Source organism: Anas acuta, chromosome 5 (genome assembly GCF_963932015.1).
Source record: "Anas acuta chromosome 5, bAnaAcu1.1, whole genome shotgun sequence".
NCBI lineage: Eukaryota > Metazoa > Chordata > Aves > Anseriformes > Anatidae > Anas > Anas acuta.
In genome coordinates this window covers 39,744,178-39,758,222 of record NC_088983.1, presented here as the reverse complement: position 1 = coordinate 39,758,222, position 14,045 = coordinate 39,744,178, and the positions used below count along the sequence as shown (strand labels likewise).

General features: G+C 38.7%; 1 protein-coding gene across 2 annotated transcripts; it reads left to right on the top strand.

Moving 5' to 3' along the window:
• The first annotated feature begins 397 nt into the window (after positions 1–397).
• ARHGAP11A (Rho GTPase activating protein 11A) lies at positions 398–12,195 on the top strand. Of its 2 annotated transcripts, XM_068684311.1 has the most exons (12): positions 398–631; positions 2,484–2,554; positions 2,874–2,970; positions 3,513–3,763; positions 4,245–4,405; positions 4,512–4,658; positions 6,550–6,624; positions 7,255–7,422; positions 7,685–7,820; positions 8,152–8,257; positions 9,100–9,247; positions 9,645–12,195. In XM_068684311.1, exons 1-12 carry the CDS (start codon positions 503–505, stop codon positions 11,225–11,227), a joined length of 3,072 nt encoding a protein of 1,023 aa, XP_068540412.1. In that variant the 5' UTR covers positions 398–502; the 3' UTR covers positions 11,228–12,195. The 2 variants fall into 2 exon arrangements, with proteins under 2 accessions (XP_068540412.1, XP_068540413.1); XM_068684312.1 differs by lacking the exon at positions 6,550–6,624 and having other exon boundaries at positions 399–631.
• The last annotated feature ends 1,850 nt before the right edge of the window (positions 12,196–14,045 follow it).

The window sequence follows — 14,045 nt, the reverse complement described above, 5'->3', positions numbered from 1 at the left end:
AGCCCAGTCGCGGAAGCGCTGCGGTTTGCCGTTTCAAGTAGGGATTTATTTGAAAACAAACAAAAGGGGTGGGTGACGCGTGCCGGGAGCCGGCTGGGGACGCTGGGCGGAGAGAAGGGCTTGCGTGGCGTGGCGTGGCGTGGCGTGTCGTGTCGTGTCGTGTCGTGTCGTGCAGCAGCCCCGTCCCTGTCCCTGTCCCCCGGGCGCCCCCTCCTGCCGGTGGCGGTGGCAGTGGCAGCGGGCGGGCGCTGAGGTAACGGCCGCGCCTCGCCGCTGGGGGGCTTGAGGCGGCGCTGAGGCAGTCGGCGCGAACGGCCGGAGGCGGCGCACGAAGCAGGCGCTGCCGGCCCAGCCCCTTCCAGCCGTTGGGCGGCCGGGGCCCGATTTCGAACGGGAGGCAGCCAATGGGAGGCGAGGCCGGGGCCGGCGCTGGGTTTGAGCCCGGCGGCGGGCGGGGTGGCGGCGGCGGGCATGGCGCTGCGCTGGGCCTGAGGGCAGCGGCATGGCGGAGCGGCGGCGCGGCGTGCAGCGCCTGGCTGTGCTGCAGGAGCTCCGCGCCTCCTACGGCATCAAGGTGAAGGGCGGCAGCTGCCCGCCGGCCGCCAGGACGCACGGAGCGACGGCCGCGGAGGTAGGGGGGTGGCGGTGGTGGCCCGAGGGCGGCGCGTCCCGAGCCCCCGCCGCCATTTCGGGGCGGCCGTCGACAAGGGGGGGGTGGGCGCGGGTGCTCTCGTCGCTGTGCTGGGTGGCGGCGGCCCCGCGTGCTTCAGGGCCGGTGCTGGGTGTAGGTTCCCTGCTGGATCCTGCTTCATAAAACGTGGAAGTGACCCCTGTCAGAGCCTAACCGAGACCCCCGTGCAACGGATACGGCCCAGAACTGAGTGTGCCCAGCACGGGCTTTCTGTAAGACCGCTTCCGTTGCTGTGAAGGTGTTACAAAGTGCTGCGGTAACCCTTGGGCAATGTCAGATGAAGATGTTGCAAAAACACTCAAAAAACGAGGGAGTGAGAGTAAAGTTAGAATGGATGCCCTCCCCCTTGTCAAAATCAACAATATGAGTGTAGACTTTAGTTATATTACTGGAAGAAAAGGTTATAAGGACTGAATAGGTATGTACGTGCATCATGATAAAAGATGTCTATAAATCTTCCTGTAGTATTTTAATACACAAGGAAGAAAATTAAATAATAAATGAGCAGGGTAGGAAAAAACAGAGAACATCTGTTTTGCTTGGGCGATTCTATTTCAAAGGAACAGGCATTGTTTCAGTTCAGTTCTTGAAACAAATCATGACTTCTGATATGCCAGCCAAAACCCAGTGAGTGAGTGATAGCAGTTATGAATTTTAAATATAGAATTGCAAGTTGCTGGAATTCTCTATTAAAGCATCTCATAAATACAGAAAAAAAACATTATATATTGGAGTTAAGCTCCCTTTTGTACTCAAGGGTAGCAATCTGGAATACGATGACAGAAGCATATGTTGCTTCATTTCCCTTATCTGTCATGTGATGTTTGTTTTCTGGAGGATAGATAGGCCAAAGGTGGCCTCATGGATTGGTTAGTTACTGATTAACTGTTGTCTGAATGTGGTCAGCAATTTGAATTTCGGGCAGAAATGACTGAGAATTTGTATTCATCTCTGATAACAACAATATTGTGTGGACTGATCAGGCCCTTTTGGATGGAAGGTGGTGGGGGAGGCTTGCTCATGTTTTCTGTTAATTTAAATAGAAAAGAGGTAGGGTAAAGAAATAACTTGTATTTTTAAATCAAATTGTAAGCTTCTATAACTGAAACAACTGTGCAGTCACCTCAGGTAAACGTTTAAAAGAAAACAACATAAAAAAGGGCCAAAAAACCACTGTAGATGCTCATCAGTAATAATAACTGAAGACATTATGTATTTTTTAATGCTCTGATGTCATCTTGTGAGGTGAAACTATTGTAAAACTGAATGCTGAAGTTCAGGAGAGGTCTCTACAGTCCTTCCTGAAACATCAGTCTTGTGTGCTTCAGACGATGAGAAAAATTGCTTTTTTTTTTTTTCTTTTTTTTTTTTTTAAGGTTGTTTCAATGTTGTGCTGATTTGGTTTTACTTATTTATACTTATTAAAGAAAAATGGGATTTTGTCAATTTGAAAAAGTGAGATGTGATTCCAGAAGAGTCTGTGGATAAATACCCTTACCAATTTTGTGGCCTTATAGCAAAACTGACTCCTTGTGAAATAAAATATGCAAAACATACTGCAGAAAAGCTTTCTATTATTTCACAGCAATCTAGTTTGTTACCTGTAACTAGAATCAACATAGGCTCATGTATTTAGAGATGAAAGTTTTTCCTGGCAACATCTCATATTTGAAAGGCTTTCTTTTTGTTTAAACTACTTTTCTGGTTGTACTCTGTGGTATTATGTGCATTTCTGTAATAAGTAGTTGGTAATTCTGTCAGTCTTTGAATAACACTGAGTTTTATCTTATAGGGTAAGATCTTTGGAGTATCTTTTCACGCGTTACCACAATCACTTGTGCCAGGATATGGGTATATTCCCAGGTAAATTAACACTGTATATATGAGAGAGAGCAAAGAAGTGTAAATCTAAATAATAGTGTACTCATCAAGGGGAGGGTGGGGTATCTTTTTTTTTTTTTTTTTTCAGATCTGTTAAATATTGTAGGGGAATAACAATAGTTTCAATTGGGGGAGGAGGGAAATAGAGATTAGATGGGGGGGGGAATTCGGAGCCACAGCTTCTTTATTGTCGCTGGGGAAAACAATCCTATGTATTAAGTTTTATCTATTTATTATAAAGCAGTTTTTCTGGGAAAAATATGTTCTGAAGGTCAGAAGTATGTTGCTCTTCTTTCCTTAGTTTTCTGGTTGATGCCTGTGAGTATCTGGAAGAACATATTCATACTGAAGGACTCTTCAGAAAATCTGGATCTCTTGTTCGTATCAAAGCCTTAAAGGTATTCCCTAAAGCTTTTTTTTTTTTTTTTTAATTATCAGTGTTTCACTTGATCATTTGTACATCGTAGTTTTTGGATGCTTTTCAGTCATATTTGAGTTCTAACATTGGAAGTAGACTGGTAACATTATCTGCTTTAGAAATGAGTTGCTGCATCTAGTGCAGCAACTGTCAGACTTGACTTTTTTTTTTTTTCTCCTGAGAAATTGTTCAGCTTTCCAGATTTGGGGGGGCATGACAGGACATACTTGTGACTGAACAAATCTGCTAGCAGGTATACATACTGGATGCTGAGGGTATTTGTTTAACAGTGTTCTCCCAGAAGGATATGTACAGGGGAGAACCAGTAAATAAATACAAGTTATCAGATAACATCATCTGTGTCTTTTTGTAGATAGTGTAATTAGGTAAAGCATGACAAGGCTAAAAGTAAAAAGTGGGGAAGATCGGACAGTCTTTTTTCTGATACAGGTTAGAGAATAATGCATAAAGTTAGAAATCTGACAGTATGTTGAAGACTTCATTTCTTCTGAACAATTTCAGAGTAAACTGGATCAAGGTGAAAACTGCCTGTCAGCTGCGCTACCATGTGATGTTGCAGGGCTTCTTAAACAGTTCTTCAGAGAGCTGCCAGAACCCATCCTTCCACCTCATCTGCAAGAAGGCCTTTTTAAAGCTCAGCAGCTAGGAAATGAGAAGAAAACTGCAACTATGTTGCTTTCGTGTTTAATGACAGACGGAACAATTGAAGCTTTGCGGTTCTTTTTCAAATTTCTGAGAAATGTGTCCCTAAGGTCAGTGTCCCTAAGATGATTGTAAGCAACTTGAAGCAAGGTTAACTTTCTTTTTCAAGCAATTGCTGTACCTTTCAGTGACTTTAAAATTTTCTTACATGCGGTCATTTACTAGAAGTTGGGCATGGTCTTCATAAATCCAAAGTGTTTTCTTATGAAACCTTCTTATGCTGGAGACTATTCCAGTCTTTCATAGCTGTATTTCTTCCTACTTTGGAAGGCAAAAGGGGTAACTCATGAAACTAACATAATCTGATACCCATCAGTTTTTCTGAGTGCAAGGTATGTATAACACGTTGAATTCAGTAACAGTCATACAGACACCGAGCCTAGGGTACAGAAGCATACACGTTAATTTTGTAATGTGAGTACCCAAGTGAATAACTGCATTTTTTTTCAACTGTGTTTGTTATTTGGCCTTTCTCTCTGTAGTGCTTATGTCCTGATAATCTGCATTAAGAAATATTTTTGTCTCATTAAGATCCAATGAAAACAGAATGGATAGCAGCAATTTGGCAGTGATTTTTGCTCCCAACCTCTTGCATGTGAACGAAAGTGAAAAGATGTCAACCACCACAGAAAAAAAAATTCGCTTGCAGGCTGCTGTTGTGCAGACATTTATTGATCATGCAGAAGAAATTGGTAAGTGATAAATGTTTATCAGAATGTCATCTTGCATGTACTTGTATACAGTTTTTTCTTTATAGCTTTTTAAATAATATTAAAAAATATTTCTTAACCAATTCAGGACAGGTACCAGAATTTATCTTGGAAAAGATTCCTGCAATGTTAGGCGTTGATGCCTTTCAATCTACTCCCTCACTGAGGGGCCATGAAGACAGTGAAAATGAATCTCCCAGTGAATGTAAGAGGAGGAAGCACCGAAGTGTTGGGGGTAGGTATGTGGTGTGAAAGCTTCAGCGACTGAAACAGTTTTTTGCAGCTTTAGGTATGCTAACCTTGAACAAATTAGACTTCTAGAAGCACGATATTCCTGTGTAAGCTAGAAATTGTCAAAGAATCAGATATAATATGCTGATATATCTTTCTTCAAGAGCTAGTAGTACGACAGCACCATCACAACTGTGTATCTTGTGAATGGGATGAAGAAATTCAGGGAAATACACTATCGAATCTACATATCTTACATATATGCAGGTTATGAATCATTAATTTTTCTCTCAGTCCACAACATTAATTTCTAATCACTTGCCTGCCATCGTTTTTCATTTGTGCGATACATTATTACTGAGCTCTAAAATACTTAATAGAGGATAAATCAAATTAGTTTCAGTGAAATTTAAACCAACCCAGTAAGGATTTTTCTTAGTTTTAATCTTTCATTTTTAGGCAACACAGATGTAACAGATTTATACATGCTTTTGTTTTCTCATTTTTAACAGCTCCAGGCTTAATTGTTTTTAAACCTAGATGGATGAGAAGATGGTGTTTTGGTTGTTTTTTTTTTGTTGTTGTTGTTATGCATAAATAAGGAAAGGACTGTATGAATTTCGTTGAGACTTACATCTTTTTAAAAAGTGTAATGTGTATTACCTTGAAACTAATATGTGTGTCATCAGAATGCCTGCTAATATTAAAATACTAAGAATACGTTCTTGCTAAGCAGCAGAAAAGCACTAAAGCTACCCACTTGTAGAAACTCAATGTGAGTTCTTACTGAATATTTTCCACTCTATCATGGATTTGTTCTTTTATTTGTAGTGTAGCTATTCAATAGGTTGTTTGAGCTAATATGGACAATGTCCACAATATGTACAATTGGTTAACTGAATGCTTTCTGTTCTGTTAGACTTGGTTCTAATTATTATACTGATCTTGTATGTATTGCTATAAAAATATGAATATATATTTAGCTCATATACTTGGAATATTAAACCTGACAACAGTTGACATTAACACTTTACTACTGTATATGTTTAGCCAAGGCAAGCTTTTGTGTAATATGCTTTTTTGTTTAGCAAGATTTTCCAGAGTTGTGAAGTGGTAAATGTTTGTGAATGTTCAAATTTTCGGAAGCAGCAGCTAGAATTTGTAAATTCTATTGAATATATCCTGGTAGGAGTCAGCTTCTGCTCTTTCTCCAGATGTAATAGAACGTAGCGTGACTACACTTCATCTTCTTTCAAAGATGAGTTTTGAAAAACTTCCTGACACCGGACACTAAAAAATAACTACTTCAGCCTTGTAGTTTGCTGAGCTTTGCAATGAACATATGGAAATACAACTGTAGGATGCAGTAGCACTTAATAAAAATGATTCTGGTTTACTCTCTTAAAAGCAGGAAAATCAGTAAGAGTTCATGCATACGTTCTACTGGGATTAATTTCTTAGAAAAAGAAAGGAAATAATTATTAATGGAAAAGCAAGATGAAAAGATGAAAATTTATACTTGTATTTGGGCCTCTGCCCAAAGTGCTTTTCAAGTACAAGAGGACCGCCCAGTAAAGTCTGTGAGAAAGTCTTCAATGGATTCTTTCTAGATGTGCCTACAAGAAATCAAGAAGGGATCTCTTTGTATTGACCAGTAGAATTCACTATGAAAAAAAACTGCTGCCTTTGCATGATTTTTTTTTTTAAAGGGGGGAAAAAAGTTTTAAGCTATTGTGAAAGCAACAAAAAAGGCTTTAGGTTTCTGTACATAAAACAGCCATTTAAAGTGATTTGTTTTATATATCTGAAAGAATACAAATTAAATTTCAGTTGAAACTAGAGCAAGTCAAATTTCATATTTGAATTTGATTTGCTTGGTGTGTCTTGCATTTCAGATATTGTTAGTGGAGCATTGAATAAATTTAAATCTAACAGAACACCCTCCACTACCCCTCAGCAAGACAGAAGCGGTAGGTACCGGTATATTTGTACTAAATAAAGCGCATGCAGTATCATCTGGATTTGTACACTATATTCTACAACGAAGCTCTAGAGCTTGAACTGAAGATAAGTGATTATGTTTAAATTGGGTAAAACTTGGAATATAGTTGCATTTTATTGAGGATACTGCATTTAGTTTAGTTCTTGGAGCAGCTATAATCACTGCAGCAGTGCGCTATGGTTCTAGCATTAGAATTTGCGCTTTTTATCTAATGCACATTAAGGCTTCAGTGCAGTAGTGCGATACTTTATCTTGAGAATGAATTTTCACTTTTACTTTCAAACTTACAGAAAAATGACTATACTTAACTTCTTTTTTCTAATACCTATATTTTATTACTATGTGGTTTTGGATTTTCCTTTCTGGTACTCTAGCTTATGTGCGAAAAAAAAAAGGGGGGGGGGGAGGAGAAGCAAAAAAGCCTCCACCAACAAATGGCTGTACCTGGCTACTTTTGCCTGTTCAAAATGCATGCACTTTGGCTAAGTTTTTACAACCTCTTTTTGGGGTTAAAAAAAAACAAAAAACACAAACCTGTCGTTAGTAAACTGTCACGCTTTTAAGCTGTTGTTGAAAACTTTGGTTTTCTTAATTTCAGTCCTTTCATCAGTGACTCCTGTGGTTCTTACTCCAAGTACCAAGCGTAAACTTCCAGCTGATTGCTCTCAGGGCTTGTCCAGCAAGAAGAGGCGATCTTTTAAGCCTAATTTTGCTTTTGAGTTGTTACCAAGTAGCATTTTCAACAGCAGCTTGACACCAGCATCAGGTATAGTGCCTTCATTTTTTTTCTTTGCTGCTTGAAGTTTTTATTTTTCTGTAGCATGCATTTAATTGCAATCCAACTTTTATGGCTGCTACAAGCACCAGCCTCACTTAAATAAAAGCAGAAGTTGAAATAATTTCAAGTCAGTATTGCAGAAAATAAGCAAAGTATCTACTCTATTAAGACTCTTCTTCAGTGTATTATCTCTAAGTCCTTATCTGAAAACTTCGTGGTTATTTTAAGATCATGTGTTTTGTTTCTGTAGTTCACTTTGAAGCAAGCCCTTCTGTGTCTTTTGAGTCATCTCAAACCTCATTATCTCCTTCAACTGGTGGTGAAAATCATTTGTCTAGTACAGGGAACAGAAGAAGTAAAAGACTTGCGAACAAAAAGTTATACAGGTAATTTGCCTTAACTCAGAAGCAAAAAGCAAATGGATCTAGAACCCTTTTGTGATAAAGTGTAAAATTTCTTTTGGTTTTCAAAATTATACTTGTGGGTTTAAATCATAAGAAATCTTTATAGTATTCTCAAAATCACTATACATGGCAAAATGTGACTCAAAATAAGATGTGGTGTAAAGGCCTCAAAAGAACTTTCCTGGGCCTATTAAAAAAACTTGGCATGAAGGTAATAGAAGAATTCAAACCAGAGGGAATAAAATAAGCATAAGGATGGTTTCATTCCTCTCCTTAAGAGTTTTGTATTACTTATTCCCTTCTGTCTTCCCAGGGCTGAATCAGGAAAAACAGGTTGTTTTTCTCCAAAGATTAGCCGAAAAGAGATGGTTCGTAGGTCATTACGCTTGAAGTTTGGTTTGGGGAAAAGCAATAGAGACGTAAGTATGCTGCTGTTGTTACAGTGCAAATTTTAATGTTATAAAGTTTAAGCACTGCTTTTCAATAGCTGGAAGGACTTAATTGCTAATGGTAGGACCACATCACAAATAGACCTGCTATCAAGTACAAGAATCTGTAGGTTTATTTCCATAGCAGTAACTGATTGTCTTATTGTTTCGGGTTTGTCTGTGGTGGTGCAAAAGGCTGACGGGGTGCAGCTGGGAAAGCTGACTTGAATTCACCAAAATAATATTCCATGTCCTACAATGTCATGCTCAGTGATACAACTGAGAGGAAATATTTTCAAAGTAGCCAATAGTTGGGGATTGGCTGGGCATCAATCAGTTGATGGTCAACAATTGTTTTTGTATCACTTGTGAGTTGTGTTTTTTTTTGTTGTTTTGTTGTTGTTGTTTTTTGGCAGATTTTATTTGTTGACTGGGTGGTGGACATCTTTTTTGTGGCATTATATTTGTTTTTTCCTTGCTTCTTCCCTTCTGGCTCTCCACCAACCTTTTTGAGGTAGAGCAAGCTTACCTGACAGTTTGAGTGAAACCACTGATCAGTAGTTCTCACAGTTGAACCCCTTGTTTTACAGAGGCTGTGCCCTGTAAAACACTATAATAATCACTATATTCAGGGTGTGGTTAAGCTTGCCTTGCTGTAGGCAGGCTTTTCACTACTTAGGTCTGCAGAGAGCTGAGGAAAGATGAAGTATGACCAGGAAAAAGCTGCTATGGCTATTTTGTACAGCCTTTTTCTAATGGCTCATCTGTAAATGAGATTCCAAACTTACAAGTTTATATAAGGCTCTAACTTTTTTTTTTTTTTTTTTTTTAAGAATATTGTATCAGGATGTGCAGTTGGTAATAGATCTGAAAATATTGGAAGGCGTCTTGCAAGTCAACAAGGTTTGGAAAGCACAGATGAATGTGCAAAAAGAGATGTACTCTTCAGCCCTTACATCAGTGAAAAAGTCTGTAGGAAAGGTAAATACCTCAGAATGTATTACACTGGAAAAGCATATGTAAAGCAAAAGTAATGTTATGCAGGGAGGTATAAAAACAGTTGGTGTGTTTCTAGCTAGTAGGGTAAAAGCTCACTGAATGTCAGTGTCTCCTGGGGGAAAAATGGTTTAGGACAAGCTTCTTGTGTTTTTAATGTATGTTAGTCTTCTGCTAGTTAAGCATGATGAGATGTGACTTTAGTTCTTCATATTGTGACCTCTTTTTCCACACCTGAAAGTTCAGGGTATAATGGTACCTTTTAAATTCAGTGCTGCTTTGGTAGCATTTTTTTTTTATTTTTAAGCAAGAATTTTGCCTATACTGGTCATTTTAAATTGTAAGACCTTATTCATAAACACCTGTGATATTTATTTTTAAGGTTCAAAGAATGTGAGCAAGTCAGAAGAAAACTTGTTAACTCCAAAATGCAATGATAAAGTAGTTTACAGAATGTCATGGAATAGTCCTACTGTTACAGATTCGCAGGAGATCAGCTGCAATGAGGGAATTTTGCCAGGACACGCTGAAACAGGAAACAGTTCTTCAGAACCTGCTTTCATATTTGGAAAGCCACCAGTTGTTCCAGATGAACACAGACCCACAGCTGTAGACAAACAAGACAACAGGTTAAAACTCTGTGAAGAAGAAAGTAATTTGACTGCTGAAACATTACTGAAAGTTAAACAAGCCTTCTCTGAATCTGGAAGTAATCTTCAAAGTCTGATAGTTGATACAAAGTCATCTTTCACAAATGTACCAGGTGAAACATTACATGAAACTCTGTGTCTCACAGGGCTCAGCCCAGAGAAAGAATTGGCAGCTGAACTTTCTGGAAGTCTATCAACTGCAGACTCCAGAGAGCTGTTCCACCAACGGAATCAATCTTACGCTATTGACAAACAACAATCAAACAAAGATGCAGGTAAAATTTTGGAGAAAAGAAGCTTCAAAACTTCTATAGAGATTGAACTTCAGGTCCAAAAACCAGATGTAAAAAATATAATAGAACAACTTCCTGTGCCACAAGTACAGGCCAGGGAAGATGAATCATCTGTTCAGAACAGTCCAGCAAAAAATGGCATAAATAAATTAGATTCCTTTGAAAGAAAAGAGGAAATAGAGTTAACACATTCACAAACATCTGAAAACCATGTATTAAAATGCTGTAATTTAGAAGAAAATACTGCTGAACTTTCTGGGTCAGGACAGCTTCCTGCTTTGCAGTTGCCTAAATCAGGATGTGAAGTAGGCAACCAATACTCGCAAGCTGAAAACCCTGATAAAACTTCAACTAAAACATCATCTGTTTCTGACCATGGAAAGGTTTCTGACCACATACAATGGTTCAACAAGCTTTCCTTAAATGATTCAAGTTCTGCAAGTAAAACTAAACCACCTCTTAAATTCCAGCGTACTCCTGTTCGACAGTCTGTACGAAGAATAAATTCCTTATTGGAGGCTAACAGAAGATCTGTAAGTTCTCAGATGGTTAGAGGTAATGATGTTGGTTCACCACTTGTTAAATCTTTGAGCTGTGATTCTGCACTCTCCTACTGTGCAGAAAAGCTGTCTAAGAATTCCACAGCTTTTTCACTCAGGAGTGAAAGTACATATGACCAAGCTTCTGCATCTCATAGTCAGCTTGACTTCACATCCAAATCATGTCATAGATGTCTAAATCCATCAGATAAGCCTGATCTTTCTGTAAGAACTACTGGAATCTACGAACAGAAAGAGACTGTTCTTCCATCAAAGTCTGTTCTGGAGGATCTAACCAATCATGAAACTGTGAAATCTAGTTTAAAAGTTAATGCAGATGTAAATGTTCCAGGTTTTGCTCCAGAAAAAACTACTGTTGCAAGAAGTGCTCCAGGAAAAGAAAAACTTCGTTATAGAGGCTCTCCAAAGAATCCAATATCTAAAGTGAAACTGCTACCAACTGCAAAACCAGTAGACTTATAAGATTTAATATGATTGCTAAGTGGGCTTATCGTAACTTGGATAACCTTTGGAAAAAACTAAATTTTTGTTTTCTGATTTACAAGTTACAGACTTGTACAAATAACAATTTTGGTTTTATGTTGAGATTTTTTTTTTAACTTAGGCTTTTTTGTAACTGCTAGTTCACCCAAATGGATTTGATTTTTTTTTTTAAGCGTGTTTTTACAAATGTTTGCATTAAAGCTCGTACTTGATTACCTCAGCTTCTAAAAGCATGCTGCGTGTCACAAAACAATTTCTGCAGCATTTAGACTAAATACCAGTTCACAAAAAAAAAAAAAATCTCAGACATTTAAACTGAACAGATGTGAAGAAAAGACTTGATGAATTTTGGTACATTTGTTTTCTTTACTTCATAGTTTCAAGTGTATTGTAGTGCTACTCTGATATTTAAGTTGGACCTTACACCAGCTCTACTTCTTCTGAGACATTTTTGAGTAAAGTGGGAGTACAGTTTCCTTGTTAAGTAAATGAACTATATTTCGACATGTACAAATACTGGAAAATGTGCTGTTTATTCGAGCAATGGAAGTCTTAATATTTCATCAGGTGATGTGTTCTGCAATACATACTATGTATCTTCACTTGTGAGCAGTGAAATGTTTTAGTACAAAAAGATAATCTTAACTTATTTTTAGAGCTGTATGATAGTGTGAACTAGATGGTGCAGAAGCAGAGTTTAGATGCTGATTATGTTGCAAGGGAGATGAATGTAAGAAGCCATAGTCTGTTAAAAGTTGATTTGCACAAGCAAATGTTTACATCTCTTGGAATGAAAACTGTTTGTCTGTCATCGGTTGTAAAATTATTTAAGAGTAAACACTTAAACTGTTAGCTTTCTGTATGTGCAAATTCTTTATTGGCAAAATACAAGAGCTGAAAGCACTGGATGCTTTTGGTTTTAATAAAACCATGGTTTTTGTCCCTTTTCTGAGCCCATTCTTCTATAGCGACTTAGAAATACAACTTTGTTGTCATATAGACTGTGGGATTTAATGAGTCAGTCTGAAAGTGCTCAAGTCAAATGACATCTGGCTCTCCTGGTTGTTTATCAGGTGATGCATATTGGTAATTCTCATTGCCAGCAAAAGGCATGATATAAAATAACCTAGCAAGAGTAGGCTTTTAAAGTGATGTGTTAATGAAAGGACTTATTCTCATTGCTTTCTGTTCCCCCCTCCCCTTCTCACATAACCACTGATTCACAAACTGGATTCTTTCAGCTCTCATGGAAAGCTGAGGCCCAAATGAGTTGCCCTGCTGTTGCTACAGTGTTGTTGTAATCTAACATTGGGAAAACAGGAGGAGGTAAACAGCCACTACAGGGTCCTAACAAGATTGTTTGGTGTTACTGCTAAGTATTGAATGGGTGAGCTTCATGAAGTTAAGAGCCCATGTAACAGTTCACCATCATCTAAGGAGGAAGTTACTTCTCCCTGCTCTCAGCTTTGTGCTCCTACTCTATCTTTAGTTGACAGTGACAGCAGAGTGAATATAGCCATCGGAGCACCACCTTTTGTATCATTTCAGCTGAGAAGTCCTAGGAAAGTAGCTGCGAACTCACAGTTGGTGAAAGGGAAAAGAGGTATGTGATGAAAATAGGACAGAAGGAGGTAGAAGTAATGATGTGAGGAATGAAATTAGTTCTGACCACTTCCATAATAGTAAGCAGTTATGCCAGTTAGTGTTTGAAAGGGTGAGGTTTTTCTGCCGATTTAGTATTCAAAATATTTGGTACTCATGTGGCTTTGACTGCATTGTGGATGGAGCATCCATTGTTTTGGGTGGAGCTTTGCTGATCAGGGGTCCATAGTTGGAATTATTCTTCATGCTGTCCATGTTAATCCATCATGCAAGGAGTGTAATATGCACTTTGGGTTTGTGAATATATGTTGCTGCCTTTAATCATGATTAAATGTCCCTATGGTCTTAAATACTGAAAGATGTTTTTCTTGTGTAATGCCAAGGTACAACAGTTCTCTGCAGAAGTCTACCCATTTGCAACTGATCAGTATCCTGATGTTTCTTGTACTTCAGAAGCCTTAGGTTTCTAGGTTTAGTCATCTGAGACATGGGGTATTAAAATGCAAGTTCCCAGTTTTTTTCCATTGGTACTTCAGGCTGTTATAGAGCTGGGGGTGCTGGGAGCATGAGTATTGCTAACTTGGTAGCAGTTAAAGAACTTCACTAACTAATGGTTTTGAGACCCTAAGCAAGCCAGGAAGTAGGATCACTTCTAGAAGACTGGACTAAAGCAACCATGAGACTTTAAAGTAAGTGAGAAAGCAAGCTGGCCTTCAATTAGTAGACCTAAAGTACAGGAAAGAGAGGGGGGTTGATACCATCCCTTAAACAAGGGAAGGTTGTCACCTTGATGCTATCACTTGAAAGTGATAAGTTTTGTTTTTAGACATTTTCCAGAACTGCTTAGACATACGTGATTTTTTTTTATTTTTATTTTTTTTTTGTCAACATGGTTTGAAGAAAGGGGCTAGAAATACTAGACACCCAGTAGAAGTCCCTGCTGCTTAATCCTGCAAGCTACTGAAATGTAAAAATGCTCTAAGGCCAAGCAAAGGCGAGCCGTCTGCATCCAAAGGTAGCTCCTGCACCTGCTGTGTTCTCGAAGGTTTTCTGTAGATATCGCTCCTCCTGAAATGGAGGACATCGCCAGCAGCTATTACTTAAAACAGCCTTCAGAAATGATTGTTTTGCTAAGTGCTATTAAATGACAAACCTCACTTAGCAAGATCCCTTTATTGTCTTGTTGCTAACCTTC

Bases quoted from the DNA above. Each gene is read 5' to 3' on its own strand.
- ARHGAP11A (XM_068684311.1), top strand. From the start codon at position 503: ATGGCGGAGCGGCGGCGCGGCGTGCAGCGCCTGGCTGTGCTGCAGGAG. The intron at 4,406-4,511 runs GTAAGTGATAAA...TAACCAATTCAG, and splicing joins TGATCATGCAGAAGAAATTG to GACAGGTACCAGAATTTATC. The intron at 9,248-9,644 runs GTAAATACCTCA...TTTATTTTTAAG, and splicing joins TGAAAAAGTCTGTAGGAAAG to GTTCAAAGAATGTGAGCAAG.